Below are 20,549 nucleotides of genomic sequence, written 5' to 3' on the forward strand. Positions count from 1 at the left end.
AGCCATCCTCAGCGCCCGAGCCAACTTTGCTCCAATGGGGCCTTGGCTGCCGGAGGGGAAGAGAGAGACAGAGAGGAAGGAGAGGGGGAGGGGTGGAGAAGCAGATGGGCGCTTCTCCTGTGTGCCCTGGCTGGGAACCAAACCCGGGACTCCTGCACGCCAGGCCAACACTCTACCACTGAGCCAACCGGTCAGGGCAGTGCTGATTTTTTAAGATAAAGTAATTTGGCCCTGGCTAGCTGGCTCAGTGGTAGAGCATTGGCCCAGTGTGTGGATGTCTTGGGTTCAATTCCCAGTCAGAGCACACAGGAGAGAGGTGACCATCTGATTCTCCAACCCCACCTTCTGTCTCTCCGCCTCCTGCAGCCATGGCTCGAATGGAGCAAGTTGGCCCCAGGCACTGAGGATGGCTCCATGGCCTCTGGCTCAGGCGCTAAAAAAATAGCTCCACTGATGAGCAACAAAGCAAAGCCCCAGATGAGCAGAGCATCACCCCTAGTAGACTTGCCGAATGAATCCTGGTCGGGGTACATGTGGTTGTCTCTCTGCCTTCCCTCTTCTCACTAAAAAAAATTTTTTAAATTAAAAAATAAAATAAAATGAGATAAAGCAATTCATGCCAACAGTTTCTATATGTAAAAGGCGATCCTGGACAATTCTGTATTTGTCAGATATTACAATAAAATACTTGTACTTAGCTCAAGTCCTAAAACCGCTATGGGATAACGACTCTCCCCAGTTTGCAGATGAGGCACGCAGAGGTCAGGCATAAAGCACTTAAGGTTTCACAACTACGGGACTCCAAGGCTGGAGTCTGAGCCCTTTCTCCCAAGTCCGTGTCCTTTCTTCTCTGATTTACTGTCTCCTGTAACAAATCACCCAACTAACCTCTGATCTATGCTAATCACATGGGGCTAGGGTTAAAGGCTGACATATTGGAAGGCTTCAAGTCAGGTGTACTCAGATGCATTTTTGTCAATAATTTCTTCGTCTCCTTCTTGTGGGGGTAAAATTCTCAAAAGCAAGAACCACATGTCTATACATTACAGAACATCACGAGGCTTTTCCCACACAGTGCAAGGGTCCTCCTAAAGACAGCCAAGACTCAGCCTCTGCTTGGCATTCACAGCGTAAGACCACCGTGGTCAACAATGCCGCCCCTGTAAATGCCCATCGTGTCGCTCTAGGCATGTCCTCTGTGGCTACAAGAACTAAGGCTCGTCCCAGGTCGACACATAGCAGTCCTACGGCCCGGAACACACGCTGGAACAGCCTGGCCCTGGCTTTCACCTAGAAGTGGTCATTCACCTGTGACCACTGTCCTTTCTCCCGCTGCCTATAAAACTCAAATGAGTTTTATGAAGAGACTTTTTTAAAGACAACAAACCACCACACAAGCTTAGTACTTGTTCCCCTTTTCAAGATGAACAGGGAGTGTGGCAGCACTAACGTGGCAGGGAAGACAGTAGGTCATTGAAGGCTTTCAGAGCCTCATGTTGCTCACCTGTGTAAAATGCAGACCAATACATAAAAAAATGCTCAACAGACTCAAGTTTTCTTTAACTCCAAAATGCCTATGATTGGGCTTATTATGGTTTACAGGCCTTCATATACTAATTCTCTTACTCTGGACTGGATCTAATGCCCAGGTTATCTGATAGCGAGACTACACGAGACCACCAGCACTTCTTGCACGTGTTATTACACTACTGTTCATGCAGTTAAAGATTATACCGCCTTCATCTGACAGTCACAGCACAGAAGATTGCTAAGAAGGCATAAGTTAAAATCTTCCCTCCAAAACATCTATCCAAGCAATTCCCCCCAAGTCTGTATTTGTATGGTTGCCGGGGAGAGGGGCTACAGGTCAGCTCAGGGCAGGAGGCCATAGCTCTCCTCACTAGAATTCACCTGCAGAGCTTTATCTGACCACGCCATCTCAACCCCAGAACTCCGATTCTGTCATCCAGAAGAGTCGAGATTCCACTTCAGAGCTGCAGGAGGTGCAAATGTAGTCAGTCTTTACCCCAAGTTTGTGGGCAAACATGTGAAATGGGTCAGAACCAAGGACAGCACCCATGATTCTAGATACTTCCCTCCAGGCCATCCCTGACCCAGTCATTAAACACTCACCAGGTACCAACACTGAGATGTGACCATCCGGAGGTCCTACTGTGCAGTCTGCACCTCTCTCGTCAGTCTCCAGGGACACACGGAGACACTCTGCTCCAGGAACACACTACCACCTCTACACTGCTTTTCTGAGCTGGTCTGGCAGCCTTATTCAGAAAGGAAGCCAGGTGGCTTTGCGACGGTCACTCTGTGCGTTTCCTCGCCGGTGCTTGCTACGTAACGTTGGGATGCATTCTGTTTCTGAGTTGGCACCAGCTGCTTTCTGTGTTTTTAACATAGATAACCTACGTCCGTTACAGAATTATAAAATGCATATAAGCATTTAAATCCTTAAATCCCATCTCTCAGAGATAACAGCTTTTAACATCTGTGTACATCCTTCTCAGCTTACACAAACCTCGTCTTCTCAATGCTGATTAACTTCGGAGAGTCCGCCTAAGGGTTCCAGTGGCGTGCAGCGTGGGCTCCACCTGCCAATGCCCCCAAACGCACCTTCTCGGGTCCTCACAACCAGGCACCTGCGCGCCACCCTCCCGGGTGTGACCGTGCAGGGTCACAGACACAGCTGACAAGCTGTCATGGGCACACTGTACCCCGCAGCTCTGCCCGCGGCTTTCAATGTCCTACAATTTTTGAAAATCACAACTACAAGCTCTGTCACACGATCCTGGCAAGCAATGTCTCTTGGTCTACTTGCTTACAGGAGCTCTGTGATTCCTACACGTCTTCAGAGCTTTCTTGGACTACAATTTTTCTATCCTTTCTGGTTCTAAAACCACTCTTCTTAGTTGGGGGGGTTAAGTTTCAAGGGAACTGAAACTATGCTATTTCTTGCTATTATCACTATACCGTCTATTTCAAGGACACTGTCCCTTCATGGTCAACTTTGTTTTTGACTCTCCCAGATGACTCAGCCATCGTGGACAATCTCACAGTATTCAGGGTCTTGTTTTCTTTATACTGTTCTCAAAGGTCCGGGCTCCTTCCTGTGTTTCTCCATGACAATGAGCCCCTTTCTTCCATCTTTCTGCCCACGTTTATTGATAACCAGGGAAATCCCTGGACCCTCACACGGGCCTCTCCTTGGGCTTCTGCACTTCTAGGTCTGACAAAAGTATTCATCAGGGCTTCAAATTCCAGAATATCTCAGCTCACTTTAGTCATATTTTCTCTTAGAATTTCTATCCATAGGCTGATAAACTCAGCTCTTCTCTTGGTTTTTCTCCTGCTGGGGTACTCATCTGACTATCCTATACTTCTACACTCGATATCGGAACACAGTCGCTTTGCAAGGTTTATATGACTTCCATATCACCAACCAACCCGCGCTCGAGTCCCTGCTCTCTGGGAAGAAACACACAGCAAGCCCAGAATGCACCCGACAGCCGCCTGCCCAGGCCTGAGTTGCGTGGCTGCGACACCCCATCCTCTTTACAGCATCCCAATCTTCCACCTGATTGGCTGCTCTATGAGCGGGCTCTCAGGAGCCTGGGTGGTTGTATCTGCATCATTCGGGGTTACTGATTGCAAAAAGAAACAAGACAACAACGAAAACAGATTCCCTGGACATTCCCATCTACTGCTTCAGAGTCTGTAGAAGGTGAGGCCTGGGAATCTGAATTTTTAGGAGGTGCTACCAGGTCAGCACAATACTTTGGGAACTGCTGCTTTATAGCAACGCTACCCCTTTAATCCGCTTTGATCTACGCCCTCAGGAGCTTGCCACTGGGCCGTCAGTGAGTTTCCGCACGAGGAGTGCTCCGAGGAACGCTCTGTCTAACCTGCACTTCCTCCGCTCTTCCCACGCCAGCGCTCCACAGTGATATCCGTGGGTCGTGCTTACTTCCTGCGGGGAATACTTTGAATCAACTTCACCCGAGGAGGCGGCACGTTTTAGTCTCTTGGAAAATGCACTGGCTGTAGACTCGGATAACCTGGGTTGAAGCAGATTAGTTTTCCTTTTTGGATCTGTTTTCCATAAAATCGGCACGACATTCAATGCGTGCAGTGGAGTCTCTCATACAATCTACCCAACACATCTGAGATGGGAGCTCTCCACAGCCTCATTTTAGAGAGGGGACCGCCTGGGTGGGCTGAAGGAGGAGAGATCCAGTACCCAGCTGAGAACAGGCGCTCGGTAAGTGCCAGCCTGCGGTCCTTCCCTCTCCAGGCGCTCGGTAAGTGCCAGCCTGCGGTCCTTCCCTCTCTCCCAAGTCCCCCGAAGCTGTTGTCAAGGAAGCTGAGCAGTGTCCCCCTCTTTGTCATTTTCTGAGACAATGACACACCTCCTCTAGCAAAGTGCTGAGCCACTCTAGTATCTTGATTATAAGTCTCATATCCCCTTAAATGTTTGAAGACTGGCCCTCACACAAACTCTGTCTGAGCCCCTAGGAGTAACCAGCCCCCAGAAGCCACGAGACCTTGTAACTTTCTGGTTTTGAGCCTATTCAGGACACAGAAGTTGCTGAACAAGGTGGTGGTGCTTTCAGGTGTTATAACTAAGCATGCTCTAAGTACCACGTGGTTCCTGGCTCTCGTTGACTCTCTTGCGCGGGGGCTCCCCACCTCCCACCAACAAGAGGACACGTTACGGCCTCTGAAAGTACCAGAACGCTGCGCTCACAAGGCTGAACAAGTGCTGCTGTTGCTAATTACAGGCATCAGATGAAGGTCTGGAAAAACTTCAACAAGAAATTAAAACAATTAAAAGGCCCAAATTTCAAAGCTCAGTATGTAAATAACGCCGTATCAAAATGAAACTCAAATGTAGAATGTCAGTTCGGTGCCCTTGACCACACCAGTCCCCAGGCAGCTGCTTAGCTCATACAATTACAGAAACTGGTATTAGTTTAAAAACGCAATTCAAAGCGCAGCTGCAAAGGAGCTTCCTTCCCCACCCACCCCTGCGGTCCCCTCCTCTGCCTAGTCACACATCTACGTGGTTGGAAAGTCTGAAGTTAGAAACCAAAACAAAAAAAAACAATGCGACCGCTGACAGCAGCCTGTCAGTGCCCGCCTTCAACTTGGAATACAATGACCCAAGGGTTCCGACAGAACCAAGTGAACTGATGCTCAGGTCACAAGGGCCAACATTCTGTTGTGCCAACAAAGTGCCACACACACCTACCTATATGATGTCAGGATGAATCAATTCGGAAATTAGTGGGTGAATAATTAAAACTTCCTGGCAATAAATCTTATTACCTCTGGAGTGGAGAAGCAGGTGTTTCCTGTCTCTCTGGGCTTTTTTTTTTTTAAGCTGCCATCCTCAGAATGCCCACCAGATGCCAGGCATATTATACACACACTATACTCTTCACACTACCCCTTGAAGTAGCATCATTACTACTATTCCCACACAGGAAAGGACACTGAGGCCCCGAAAAGTGGGCTCGCATACCTACGAGGGCACGGCTGCGATTCGCACTGAGGGCTGACTCCCACGACCACTGTCTCTGCGCTGGGCTGGGCTGGAGCCTGGCCCTGCGTCCAGCCTGCAGCCTTAGCCTCACTCTCTGGTTCCTCCACATCCCGAGACCCGGGGTCTAGTCTCTGTCACACCTCCCGTCCACAACGATTTATCATCCACACTTCGGGATCAAAAACAAATGAACAGACCACAGCCAAGAAGTGAAGTGTTTCAAATTTCTTAATTGCTGGACACCTCACCAAACGGCGCTCCAAGGCCTGTCATCCTTTCCCAGGTACAATCTGCCTCTGCTTCAGATGGTATAACTTTCCCCTCTAACAACCGTTCTTACAAACCAGAAACTCAGCCTGCAGAAATTGACATTGCAGACTAAACATTTACCATGATTTTTAGAAAAGCATATCATAATTATCACTTTTTCCAGTGAACCAAAAGGAGCCAGAGACCACAAACATTTTCCATCTTCCCTAGACTAACAGGTACGATACTCACAGTCATCATCAAAGAGGGTCAAAACTACAGACAATTTTTATAGAATTAACGGTCTTTACAATCAAAAGAAGTCTTAAGTTGACTTCCAATTTCAGCAGAGCAAAAATTCACTCAAGATTACAGTAAAAATCAAATAACAAAGTACAGTAATGACGAGTCAGTTGTCCCACACAAGATTAAACTGAAGTAGTAACATGCACGTGGACCCGCCTCTCTCAATGCTCTGAAGTTCGGGTCTGTGTTAAGGAACCAATGCCAGGTTTAATGCAAGTCTACTAGACACTAACTAACACAATCAACTTGGCCAGCTTGTCCCCAGCTATTAGAGTCCTATGTATGATGTATCCTGACATATGTATATATGTTCAGATCAAATCCTGTTAAAACAAATAGTATTTTAATAAAAATATTTCCATGTTCCAGCCAATGGTCCATTCATTTCATGTAATATTCAGTGCTACAAAATACAACTTTCACAGAGATAGGGACAATGTCTTTACATTCACTGCAATGAAAACTGGACCACAGGCAATTATATAACCATATTTATATCCATAACATATGTTCATCTGTTCTGTCTCTCCTCCAAGGCTCCACTCCCCAGGAACAGGGGTTGCCTCTAAACTATACTCTACAGATCAAGAGAACAACAGTGCCACCTCGTGGATGTTCTGTAAACATAACATCAGTTCCCTGACACTGAAATGTTTGAGAAGCAAATTAAGAGGACAATAAAACCCAACCAGGAGAAAGCACAAACAAAAAATCAACAAACAGACTTGCTTAAGAAAAATGGAGGCACAGCTTCATTTAGTTAAAAGCACTTATGAGGAACAAATACAATCACTGGGCTTTAAAACCAGCCTGCCCTTCCCGTCGTGAGAAGCAGCCCGACTGGGCAGAGGCCGGCCGCGGGGGTGCTGAGCTGCGGCTGCACGCACAGACCTGTACCGCAGGGGCACTCACTCACCTTCCTGCGGCCACCTGTCATTCCCCAGGTCCTCCCTTTCACACAATGAAAGGAAGAACTTTTCCTTTCGCTCCTAATTAAAAATAAGTCATTACTCAATTGTGTTGTAAACCATGTATTCTATACTTTAGGCCAATTTAAGGAATTTTCCAGAGTAATCTTAACTATAAATTATTTCAGCTTTTGCACTAACTTTTGTAGCAACCTGCACCATCACCTCCCTGCACCATCCCCACAATAACCAAGATGTAAGATGGCGGGCATCTGACCCGTTTTCTCTCGTCCCTGGCTCCCTAGTCTACCAATGAGAAAGAGAGCTGAGTCATGGCTAAGAGTCTCTTTGGATATTAAATACGATGACTTTAGAAAGAGAGGGATCATATGTTGTTTCTCTAGAAATCCTAATGAATGCAAGCGGGCAAACAGTGCCCTCCTGCAGCATACAAACGACAGAGCCAAGAACTTCTCAGCTAACTCTCGATATCCTTAAACACTCCCACTGTAGAAAGCCACTTTATAAGTTCTAGAAGAAGGACGAGGCCCTGGCCGGTTGGCTCAGTGGTAGAGCATCAGCCAGGCATGTGGAAGTCCCAGGTTAGATTCTTGGCCAGGGCACACAGGAGAAGCGCCCAACTGCTTCTCCCCCCCCCCCCTCTTCCCTCTCTATCTCTCTCTTCCCCTCCTACAGCCAAGGCTCCATTGGAGCAAAGCTGGTCCAGGTGCTGAGGATGGCTCCATGGCCTCCACCTCAGGCGCTAGAATGGCTCTGGCCTCAGCGGAGCAACGCCCCAGATGGGCAGAGCATCGCCCCCTGGTGGACATGCTGGGTGGATCCCGGTTGGACACACGAGGGAGTAGGTCTGTCTGCCTGCCTCCCTGCTTCTCACTTCAGAAAAAAAAATTTTTCTGGAAAAAAGAAGAAGAGGGACTAGAAATCAGCAGCTGGCCTGTCAATCTGCAGCCCCAGATTTTAGGTCTGAGGCCTGCGGCCAGGTCCTAGCTGCTATGGAAATACTCAGAACAAGGTGTCCAGATGCACTGCGAACCACAGACAGGCTGAGAAGCTATAGATTGAGTAGCCATCCAGAAGTTCTGGGAGAGGCAGAATGGGAGGCAATGGCATTAATCATTAAACAAACCAATGAAACATAATGTTGAACAGTGAGCCACATCATGGTCACAGAACTGCCCCTAGTTCCTAGACACACGCAGCCTCAGACCCAGCCTGGAATGCCAAAGGGTAAGCACAGTGTGGGTCCCAGAAGCGCCGCCTCGCACTGTACCCATTCACTGCTCTCTCAGACACCTGGCCGGTGCTGCCAGGCCCGCGGGCCAGGCGCCCTTCCGCACTGGCTCTGGGGAGACAGACGCAGTTACCTGGTAACGCAGTAATGAAGTCCCGCTGCAACATGGGCTTCAGGTATGAGTTAATATGTCCATGCTGGTAGTGACACATCCGGGAAATGAGGTGCTCCACAAACTCCACCTGATCCGACTCAGACCACTGGTCAAAGTACTTAATGCACAAGTCTTTTTCTTTTTGATAGTTTCCCTCTGATGGCCTCTTTCTGGAGACGATCACAGATGATGTTCCATTACTGATCTATTTTAGAAAAACAAAGAAATAATTAGTTTGACAAGAGGGAAAAAAATCTAATTGGTATTTCATTAGAAACATATTTCACCCCGTAATATTTCATCTTAAAATGCCAGTTTTACCCTGAAGCCAACTCATTCTTTTATTAACTCATTCAGGAAGTAATTAAAAATGTATTCAGAGCCCATGTCTTCAAATTAGTCTCAAAAGTAAGTGCCAAAGTTACAGCTATTTCTAAAGCTTAATGATGTGTTAAATCATCATTCTCCAAGGCTTATTCCCAAACCATGCTGGTATTAGATAACTAATGTTAGAAAAACTGCTCAACTTGGCAAAGGGCCAACTGATCGATGGACTATGAACAGTTTCACTTTCTCAAAGCTAAAAGTTAATGCTTTATCTGAATATGCCAAGTGTTCTCATACTAGTGTATACATCAGAATTACAAAAGGGCTTCTTAACACACAGACCAGCGCCCCCGCGTCCCCAGGCGTCCCGATTCTAAGGTTTGGAGCAGAGGCCAAGGCTGCGATGCTAACAGGTTCCCAGGGATGCTGAGGCTGCGGACCACACTTTGAAGACCACTGGCCTACCAACCAGAGAAACCTGAAGGAGACTGACTGCATCTAAAAAGCTTCATTTCACCCAACAGTTCTCATCACCATATTGTTCCCAGGGCTACATACTGCTGGCAAACACCTTAGACTCGACTCAGTAGGTGACTCAAGGTACACTACGTATGCCTCAAAAGTTCTTCATCTTATGGAGCTGATTTACGGATATGCCAGACTCCTCCACTAACTGCATTTCTCAGCAAATCTACATGGTTCTTTGTATAAAACCTGTGTGTTTTTAAAAAATTACTACTATATATACCGTGCATCAGGATAAAAGCATCAAAAAATTAAAAAATTCTGAGTCCCTAGACTGAAGCCACATTTGCCACTGGTGCTGAGGCTCATAACTTCCCTGTTGAGAAACAAAGTAACCTCAACGCGGCCATCAAACACAGCTCCAGCTCTCTGCCCCTCACTCCTGTGACAGCCCCCTCCCTGGGCACTGTCAGAAGGAACAACAGAAGAGAACTCTGGAAACCGGAGAGCTGCGCTACCAACAGCTGTAATTCCAGTAGGAGCTCCTCTCGGAAGTCTTACAGAGAACCAAGAGCTTTGTTACCAGTCAGTCTCCTAACAAAGTGCACTGAACCCATTCTAAAAGAAGACATTCTTTGTCAATTTTCAAAGTCTCTGGCCTTCCTTGATAAAAATCTTATAAACCTTTCCTGACTGAAAAAAGTTCTTATGTCCACATTCACAGTATAAAATTGGAGGCATTTCTCTCACCCCATTGACCTTAATCAATCACTTCCTTCCTCCCTCCTATCTAGAAATGTTCTGTCCCTTGCAGTCTGGAGGGAGAGCGCCCCGACACTGGGTGCCACCAGAGGGCAGCATTAAGCAGAAATTTTTGATGTTGCTTTTAATAAGACATTCATCCTACCCCCCCCCCAAATCAACATTCTAAAAACAGTCAGATGAAGTGAAAATTCTCTGCTGTAGTGAATAACGACTGGAATAAGAAGCATCTTTGTTATTTTTAAGAATAAGAATGTTCACCGTAACGTCTGTCATAGAGAAAAATTAGAATTAACTGCCCCATTACAGGCAACTGGTTAAAGCAAGTTATGTATAATACGTCTATACCAGCGGTTCTCAACCTGTGGGTCGCGACCCCGGCGGGGGTCGAACGACCAAAACACAGGGGTCGCCTAAAGCCATCAGGAAATACATATTTTTCCGCCTTAATGGCTTAAGGCGACCCCTGTGTTTTGGTCGTTCGACCCCTGCCGGGGTCGCGACCCACAGGTTGAGAACCGCTGGTCTATACAAAGTACTGTAATGTTGCCACTAAAATTAGGTTTATAAAATAAGACTTTAATAACAAGAGAACATTTTAATATTAAGAAACAAACGATGAGATGAAAAATTTTACACAGCATAATCACAATAATCTGTGTGAAGGGAAACACACCAGGATAGAATTCAGTATATATGAATATGTTACAAGTGCCTAACCTTGCCTGTCCTGTGGTGGCGCAGTGGATGAACCGTCGACCGAGGTCCCCGGTCTGAAACCCCGGGCTCCCCAGTCAAGGCACACGTGGGAAGCAACTACGACAAGCTGCTGCTTCCCACTCCTACCCGCTTTCTCTCTCTCCTTCCTCTAAAATCAGTGAATAAAAAGTGCCCCATCTTGAGAAAGAGAACTATATGTTTCCCCCCTTTACTATTTTTCCACAATTACTTGCCAAAATAATCGTTTTCATAGCATAATGCTGGTAACATAGTACATCTGTGTGCTACTTTATAATTTACAAAATGCCTTCATCCCCACTGTCTCATTGATAAGCAGAAGGATTGTTATTTCACTAACAGACAGCCCTCTAACCATCTCTCCTCCCTAGAGGACGGGTATTCCATTAACCAGGTGACGGAAAGACAGATCAGAGGAGCACTGTGATCGCAGAGTCCACGGTGAAGGATAGACTCCACTGCGCACACCGAGAGGGAGAGGAAGGCAGGGCAGTCTGCGCACGCACGGGACGAGGGAGGAAGGCAGGGCAGGCTGGGCGCACGCACGGGGCGAGGGAGGAAGGCAGGGCCATCTCTGCGCACGCGCGCACGGGGCGAGGGAGGAAGGCAGGGCAGTCTGCGCACACACGGGGCGTGGAGGCTCCGGCCCACGGTCTCGGTCCCACTTCTAACCACCTGCAGGGCACAGCAACAGCCTCCTGGCACTGTTCTGCTTTGTTTCATTTCATCTTACATTTGTTGGGAATTCTTCATTCTTATAACTAATCTGCCCTTTTGTTTCAAATCAAGAGAAATTAGAGAATTTTTTAACATTACTCTCCCCAGATTGAGATTTGTTCTGCCTCTGTGCCCTCATGAAGGGAAAAATCACTTTACCAATGACTGATGAAAACACCAAATCATGTTATCAGCCCCAGCCCCCGCCCCCGCCCCTACGAGCCACTGGAGGACTGGAAGGAAAACTGGCAAACTAAGGGCCAGGAGAGAAGGACACCGAGTCTAAAAGGAAAGGGCAGACCAACAGGACACGAGGGAGAGGAAGAAGCTGGGCAGCGGGTGTCAAGCGCCAGGTCCCCCGTGCCAGGCCACCGGGAACTTCGGGCGGTCTTGAAAACCACTGAAACAGGGAACACAGTCATCAAGGCATATATATTGGTGTGGCACGGGCCATTCTGGTGACAAAGGGCACCACAATTGTCCTTCTCTGGCTTAGACAGTGGACATGGAACATCTTAGAGGCTACAGTTACTTCAGAATCTTTGTGAAGATTCCAAAATCTTTACAATTCAAAATGATGCTTCCTTACAGAACAGAAGATAAATTAGGATGAGTTCTGAAACTGGCAAAAACTGCACTCAAAAATCCCCAAACTGCTTGGCTCTTGTTTCCAGTGAGGTCACGAGCTGAGGGAGCACTTAGCTACAGTAAGTCAACTGCTATCTCATCTGGGCGCGGTCATTCCTACCTGCCAAAGAGTACTTTTCTTGGGGGACCCATCTTCATTTTGATCCTCCATAACTGAAGTGTTCTAAGGGGGGAAAAACAGGTTATTTGAATTATGCCAAGTTTTCAAATCCTAAATAACTACACCAAAAGATCATTTTGATAACCCAAACTAGGGAATACTAACACAAACCCAAGAGCTATGGTGGCTTGTGCCTAACGTGCTAGTTGGGGTCCAGGGGGCTATGCTCATCCTTCATAAATCAATAAAGTTAGTGGCTGGACTCGGACAAAAGTAAGTGTAATGTCTCCCTTATCTGAATGAAGGCTGGGCCGCCTGAAAACAGGCTAAATTGTGGCAGAGGGGCTGAGCTCCACCTAAGTCATCACTGTTATACTTTAACTTGTGGCAAGAAGCCCCGGAGATCCACAAAGTTCCTGACAACTGCACAAAACATTTACTTGAATGTCTGCTATTCAGTAATCCACCCCAGCCATCGGCAATTAGAACTGACGAAGCCCTGGGGGCCCCCACCCCCACCTTTCCCTCTCCTCCCTGCCGGCTGTGTTTCTCTGCACTCGGCTGTGTTTCTCTGCACTCGCCCCTAGCAAGCGCGGTGGGTGCCCCAACCTCTTCCCCAAAGAGGAGGATGCTGTTAGCCAGAAACAATCTGGCTAGCCCTAGGAATGCATTAGCTTTTGATTTTGTGTTTACTGCACAAAGAGGCACTGTGTAATTATTCTTTCTGGTGACCTAGTCGCTCAATAGATGCCCATTAACTGGAGATTATACATGATTGGATTTTCCCTTTTGAAGCTCCTACCTAATAGCTAAATGGAAACTTAATGAGAAGGGGAAGTGGGAGAGCTGTGCTCAGAAAGGAGAAACAACTCATTTGTGGTCAGCAGTCCCTCTAAGATTCCTCCCCAAACTTATAATTAGAAAACTGGGCACAAATTTAATCTACATTTGTTCCATAGTATTCATTATTCAAAATCCTATAGATCTGTTTAAGTTATCAGTCTTGACAAAAGCCTGTTCATTGCCTGCAAGGGAGAAGCCTACTTCTCCAATTTTCCCTATGTGTTCTTCAAGCTGTAAAATGTTGGGGCCCATCCAGTATTTCCAAACAATCGTCTGAAAATCCCCAGTGCAGGTAAGGGCAGGAGACTCCGCGCTGAACACAGGCGCTCTGCTCTGCAGGCCGCAGGCTGGCTTGGTCAGGAATGGGCTTTGGTGCACAGGGAAAGCCAGAGGCTTCGCAAACCACAGACAGAAGGTAGAAACCTGCTCTGGTGACTCACCCCGCGCGCACGTGCGTGAGAGAGAGAGAGAGAGAGAGAGAGAGAGAGAGAGAGAGAGATATCCTGCGCAAGTTGTGTTGGCCATAGACAAACACACACCACACAGAACCAAGGGCACCAGCACAGTGCTGGTGTGTTTTACAGGATTAAGGGGTGCCACTTTCCCCCAAGTGGTACTGTCTCATGCTCTCTACCGCAGACTTTGACCGAATGGCTCCAGCTGGTTGCCAATGGAGAAAACCCACCGCTTCCTCAATAAAATCTTATAATCCCAAAGCACCAAGGTCTGCCGTGGGGGAGGGGGCAGGAGAGCAGGGCTCGGTATATGAAAACCAACCATGAGCTAGTGAGGAAGTCAGAGTGTCCACGTGTCCAAACAGGTCTAGAGCAGCGGCAGCAAGAACCGATCTGGAGTGAGGAGGGGGTGGAGAGGAGGAAACAGAAGTAGTCTTCTCTCCATGAAACATCCCTTTCCCGCTAGCCTGGAGGACTCGGAGATTAATAAAGCTGGCAGGTTGCATTAGGAGAATGAATCAAGTGGGGGCAGTGACTAAGTGCATCACCTCCTGAGTCTGACTAGTAGCTACAATGCCCTCCTTGCAATGTCACAATGTCCTGGGTTCTAAGAGAGTGGCTGGACACATGAAGAACTGAGCGTGTGGAGCGGGAGACGAGAAGCAAGCCCCGCGTCCGTGATGCAGGCACCCGGGAACACATGAGATAAGGACGTATGTAACGTTTGCGACCACCACTTAGACATGAAGCCTGAACGTCTCAGAGCTCTCTGACCTAAGCTACCACAGTCCTTTCCTCAGAGAGAGACCAGAGTCAGAAGGCCGTGTGGACTACTCAAGAAACGATGTCTTTGCAGTAAGAAAATTTAGTTCTTCCTTTTGTTTGGTCCAAAACAGAGAAATGGTTTTAATTTATATAGTTAAGAAGGAAACAACCCTCTGATAAAAACAGCAACTACTGGGTTTTCTTGAGGCTTGATTAAAAGTGGATAAAGATACACAATTTAATAAAATTGTATCGAATAAAGCCCTGTGGCGGCTGGATATGTATTTTTTCAGCTTCTCTCATAAAGCCCTGAGGAGAGGACGCCACTGGGGGTGCTGTCCCCAAGCTGCACAGATCAGAGGACACTTCCACAGAGAATGGGGACACAAGACACGCTTGGAGAGGAGAGGGTCCCGGGTCTGACGGAGTTGATGCAATACCACGTACTTGTGTACACTCTCCCCTCCCCCTCACAGTACGGAGTTGATGCAATACCACGTACTTGTGTACACTCTCCCCTCCCCCTCACAGTACGGAGTTGATGCAATACCACGTACTTGTGTACACTCTCCCCTCCCCCTCACAGTACGGAGCTGATGCAATACCACGTACTTGTGTACACTCTCCCCTCCCCCTCACAGTACGGAGCTGATGCAATACCACGTACTTGTGTACACTCTCCCCTCCCCCTCACAGTACGGAGCTGATGCAATACCACGTACTTGTGTACACTCTCCCCTCCCCCTCACAGTACGGAGTTGATGCAATACCACGTACTTGTGTACACTCTCCCCTCCCCCTCACAGTACGGAGTTGATGCAATACCACGTACTTGTGTACACTCTCCCCTCCCCCTCACAGTACGGAGTTGATGCAATACCACGTACTTGTGTACACTCTCCCCTCCCCCTCACAGTACGGAGCTGATGCAATACCACGTACTTGTGTACACTCTCCCCTCCCCTCACAGTACGGAGCTGATGCAATACCACGTACTTGTGTACACTCTCCCCTCCCCCTCACAGTACGGAGCTGATGCAATACCACGTACTTGTGTACACTCTCCCCTCCCCCTCACAGTACGGAGCTGATGCAATACCACGTACTTGTGTACACTCTCCCCTCCCCCTCACAGTACGGAGCTGATGCAATACCACGTACTTGTGTACACTCTCCCCTCCCCCTCACAGTACGGAGCTGATGCAATACCACGTACTTGTGTACACTCTCCCCTCCCCCTCACAGTACGGAGCTGATGCAATACCACGTACTTGTGTACACTCTCCCCTCCCCCTCACAGTACGGAGCTGATGCCATGTACCACGTACTTGTGTACACTCTCCCCTCCCCCTCACAGTACGTTTCATGAAGACAGTAAAGGCTCTGGAGCAACTCAGAATTTAAAACACAGGTTAAGTTGGCTCATCTTGGCTTTCCCAAGTTTGTAGAATACGGACACCCCTCTTTCATAATACCTCTCTTAGTAGCAGCTCAGCTCACACTGGCAAACACTGGCTGGGGCAACAGCATGGCAGAACACCTTCCCTCCCACTTCACAGGACAGATACTTCTGGGAAACAAAACCCCCACTTTTGTAAATGTCTTTTTTGTCCCCATCATCTTAACCAAACTGCTACACGGGGTTTATGCGAATAAGAAGAAAGTCAAGAATTTAAAAATCCCTTATAGAAGCCACAACTTTAAAAAATCACTCTGGCATTTATTTAAAAGGTCACAGGATCAGGAGTGACCTGTGGAACCACAGGTGAGCCAGTCCCAGAGCTGAAGTCCTCTGTCTCCAACACTTCTGGGAAAGGCAAGTTCTTTGAAATACCAACCTGGCTTATTCACTTCCCACCCCCCTATCTCCTCGTCATCTCCCTCCTCCTACATCACATGGACACAGAAAGGCAGACCTTATTCTGAGAGTACAACCAGTGAAAGTTGCAATCAAGGAAGAAGCAGTTTGACTCTCCGGCCCATCACCCTTATACTACTGGCACTGGGACCAGACCGTTCTATGTTGTAGGGGCTGTCGTGAGCATGGCAGGGGGTTTAGCAGCCTCCCTGGCTTCGGCCTACAAGAAGCCAGTAGCAGCCCCTTGCCCCCCACCCTAATGGTGACAAATCTGCCCCGTCCCTTCAGAGCCACTGCTCTCAGGTGTCAGCCCCTAAATCTGCCTCCTTGGGAAGGTATACCGCATCACCACCATCTCAGGACTGGCCCAGGAGAGTATGCCATTTCCTCAAATACAGTCTGATCTCACCAGCAATTTCTGGAATACATGGATTCTAAATTCCGGGTCAAAGTCCCGCTTGCCATTAAGCTTGTATTTGGGGAAACTCAACTCAGGAGTTCTTTACTAGAGATTCATGGGCTTGGGGTGTGCATCAGGGCCGTAAACATCACGGAGTCTTGAACAAAAGTTAGTGTGCGTACATGCCTTCAGAAAGAAAATCCAGTCCTGGCCAGGTGGTTTAATGGATAGTGTCGTCACAGCGCGCCAAGGTTGCAAGTTCGAGCCCGAGTCAAAGCACATACAAAAAGCAACCAATGAGCACACAACTAAGTGGAACTAGTTGATGTTTCTTTCTCTCTTTCTCCCCCCCCCTTAAATTTGGGGTGGGAGGTAAATAAAAAAAAAATATCCAGAGCTTAGAGCCTCAAAGGTGACACAAATGCAAAAAGATAATAAAGCATGTCTTTGCCAAATAGCGGACCAGAGTGCATACAGCCTAGGCCTATCTGCCCCCCCTCCCAGTTTCCCAGGTAATTTTTATGTATATCTGTGTTAAAATCACTGTTATGGCAAAATAATGTGGCCTACACAGTAGCACCATCCTAAGTCAGTAATCTGCACTGACCTCATCAAGACAGACTCCGTACAACACCTGACATTTAAGAACTACCAAACACTATGAGAACGAATGCCTATTCCTTTTGCTGGGAAGCCTCCAGGACAAGATGCCGGGGGAAAGGCCGCCCTCAGCTGCACAGAGCAGAGGACCCTCTCCACAGAGAATCCCACACGACACGAGAGATGCTCAGAAAAGAATGGGGCCCAGGGTCTTACTAAGTTTGACAAGTGCTGTGTACCAAGTGAGTGCTCTCCCCAGCCCTGACCACCCCCATGTATAATACACTTCATACTCTGCAACACCTCATCATTTAAAAATTAGCTAAGTTGGCTCAGCCTAGCTTTCCCAAGTCTGTTGGATATGGACACCTCCTTTTATAATACCTCTTAATTAAGAGCTCAGTACACATTGGCAAACACTGGACTATGGCATGAGCATGGTTGAAGGCCTTCCTCCTCCCACTGAGCGAGACAAATAAATACTTCTGGGAGGTAAAGGGAGCAACTGCTTTTGGTAAATGCGAGATATAGCTCTCCTATTCCATCACCCTTCCCAGACCACCACATGGGTGAGTCTGGGCATAGGCAGGGCAAGCTACAAGCAGTGCGCTATCTCTGCCAGAAGGTGCACCAACTGATACAGACCACATTATTCAGAAAAGTACGTATGCCTGACCAGGCGGTGGCACAGTGGATAAAGCGTTGGACTGGGATGTGAAAGGATGTAGGTTCGAGACCCCGAGGTCGCCAGCCTGAGTGCGGGCTCATCTGGCTTGAGCAAAAGCTCACCAGCATGGACCCAGGGTCGCTGGCTCCAGCAAGGGGTTACTCAGTCTGCTGAAGGCCCACGGTCAAGGCACATATGAGAAAGCAGTCAATGAACAACTAAGAAGTCGCAACGCACAACAAAAAACTAATCATTGATGCTTCTCATCTGTCTCCATTCCTGTCTGTCTGTCCCTGTCTATCCCTCTGACTCTCTCTCTCTGTCTCTATAAATAAATAAATAAATAAATAAGTACGAACTTGAAGAGTTACATAACAGGAATCAATTTCCTGCTTCAAAAATGCTACAAATACTGTATTCTGGGTTTCATGATGAGAAATGCATATATATATACATAAGATTTTCATACAAAAAGCATCTTTACTCCTGAGAGGAAACAAAAAGAAATGTACAAAGAATCTGAAAAACTTGGGGGAATTCTGCCATCTTCTCTTGTGTTTTCAAATGTCTGGATTTAAGACATTAAGGATGACAGATACATAATGCAAAATGTTATTAGCTAACTCCTTTGAGTCTCTGTACTAGGCTTGTTCCATACATTGTCTTTTAACCTTCAGGAAAAAAAATATACAAGTAGATAGTCCAAACTGAAAGAAGAAACTGATGATCAGAGAAGTAACTGGTTAAGAGCCACAGTTAGTAAATGAGGGACTGACACTCAGACCTAGGTTGGTTGGACTCAGAACTCAATGTACTTTCCATATAAAAAGAAAATAGGCCTCAGGTGTTTTCCAACTGCTGGCTAAAGCCTATGAAATCAATTTAACAGGCGGCAACCAGCATTTTTTAAAAAAAGAAATTGAATCTGGGCATTCCCCTGCCCAGCCCACAATGATAAGAGTAAGACAAATCACACAAAAAGGCTAAAAGAAATGAGCAAAAACATAACAGAAAAATTCAAATTAAAAAGAAAGCAAGCCATTATTGCAAGGAGTGCAATATTCAGTCAAACCACCAAAATCCTAAAAAAAAATTTTAAATCATAAAAAGGCAAAATTTATAAAGAAGATAATGCATGCTTTTACATACTAAATAAAATCCCACAAAAGTACATCAAGGAAAAAAATTTTCTAAACAACTTTTCATATTTGACAGATCAAGTACCCCAAACCATGTGATTTTCCATGGACCATTAAAAAACAAACAAAGAAAAAACTGATAGAGTACCCTAGGACACAGAAGAAATCAAAGAAATAATCAGATGTTTAAGATCCGGCCAAGCAGAAAAGTCTAAATCTAGTTGGCCAATTTCGACTTGCCACAACTTTCAAAGATAAGGAATAGAATAATAAGCTGCAGAGGCAAACCAAACACCTTTGTTTGTTGTTAATTCCACAAAAGCCCCTACTCTAGCCTAAAATTCTTTCCCCTTAAAACTAAACCATAGAACACACTACCGAGAAAAATGAGGTCACCAGAAAGCCAGAAGCGTTCATTCAGAAAAAGAGATGAGCTTAACCAAAACAGCAGTCCCCAGATCTCCTGAGAACCTTGCACCTCAAGAGAAAGCAGGCCGTACATACATCTATGTACACATGACTTTTTAATATAATGGCTCTGGCCATAATTAAACATAGCTCAATTAAAATTCTTCTCTTCTTCCTTCCTCTAAACGAATACTTAAGTACAGGGGGGAAAAACGGCTGTTTTATTTCTACAACATAATAAAAATAAAAATAAATAAATTTTAAATCCATTGGGAGGCTGACTGTACTTGCTGCTACTGATTTTTATAAAATAGTAAATTCTTCTAATTAATCTAACCTGTAGTTCCACTTGACATAAGCAATCTTCATCTATACTAAAAAAAATGGGGGGGGGGAGTTCAGCTAATGAAACCCCTACATATAAAAGAACACAAGAGAGAGTAAGGGGGGAGAGAAAAGGGAGAAGAATTCACCTCAAACCAGTCTTTCTTACCTGGGGTTCTACCAGATAATTAAGAGTGATTTCAGTAACTATTTCCCTAAGACAGTATACAAACACTGTCATCCTAGTTCTGTATGAGAGAAGAGAACTTACTGTGGACCATGTATTCATCCTGCTCTTATAGAAGCAAGCACTGGAGGTTATTTTTAAATGACTTGAATCAAATGTTCAAAACTTAAAAACAGAAATATACCAAAAGCAGAAATAGATGAAACAAAGTTTAGCTCAGTTTAAGAAAACAAGATTGTCACAGAAATGAAAGTAAATTACAATGCCCAAGAATGATACATTTAAATGAAAATTATAATAAGGCATTAAAGAAAAGAAAAATAACCTAATGAAGCCTGACCAGGAAGTGGCGCAGTGGATAGAGCGTCAGACTGGGACGTGGAGGACCCAGGTTCAAGACCCTGAGGTTGCCAGCTTGAGCGCGGGCTCATCTGCTTTGAGCAAAGCTCACCAGCTTAGACCCAAGGTCACTGGCTCGAGCAAGGGGTTACTCGGCCTGCTGTAGGCCCCGTGATCACTTGGTCTGCTGAAGGCCCCCGGTCAAGGCACATATGAGAAAGCAATCAGTGAACAACTAAGGTGCTGCAACAAAGAATTGATTGATGCTTCTCATCTCTCTCCCTTCCTATCTGTCTGTCCCTATCTGTCCCTCTCGCGCACATGCAAAAAAAAAGTAAAAGGGCAGGGAGTTTTGTATCTATGAGCCCTTCTTGAGTAACCAAG

At 46.5% G+C, this 20,549-nt stretch overlaps 1 protein-coding gene across 6 annotated transcripts in view; it reads right to left on the minus strand.

The window, feature by feature from the left end:
• FBXW11 (F-box and WD repeat domain containing 11) overlaps positions 1-20,549 on the minus strand; it is a 121,400-nt gene that overhangs the window by 31,174 nt on the left and 69,677 nt on the right. For 4 of the 6 annotated variants that reach the window (XM_066273274.1, XM_066273271.1, XM_066273273.1 and 1 more), the window contains 2 exons: positions 12,181-12,243; positions 8,403-8,628 (listed from right to left, as the gene is read on the minus strand). In XM_066273274.1, coding sequence (XP_066129371.1) covers positions 8,403-8,628; positions 12,181-12,243 — 289 coding nt within the window. The remainder of the gene's footprint in view (positions 1-8,402; positions 8,629-12,180; positions 12,244-20,549) is intronic. The other 2 variants (XM_066273277.1, XM_066273272.1) reach the window with 1 other exon arrangement.

The sequence above is a fragment of the Saccopteryx bilineata genome, chromosome 4 (assembly GCF_036850765.1).
Source record: "Saccopteryx bilineata isolate mSacBil1 chromosome 4, mSacBil1_pri_phased_curated, whole genome shotgun sequence".
In the NCBI taxonomy this organism is placed as follows: domain Eukaryota; kingdom Metazoa; phylum Chordata; class Mammalia; order Chiroptera; family Emballonuridae; genus Saccopteryx; species Saccopteryx bilineata.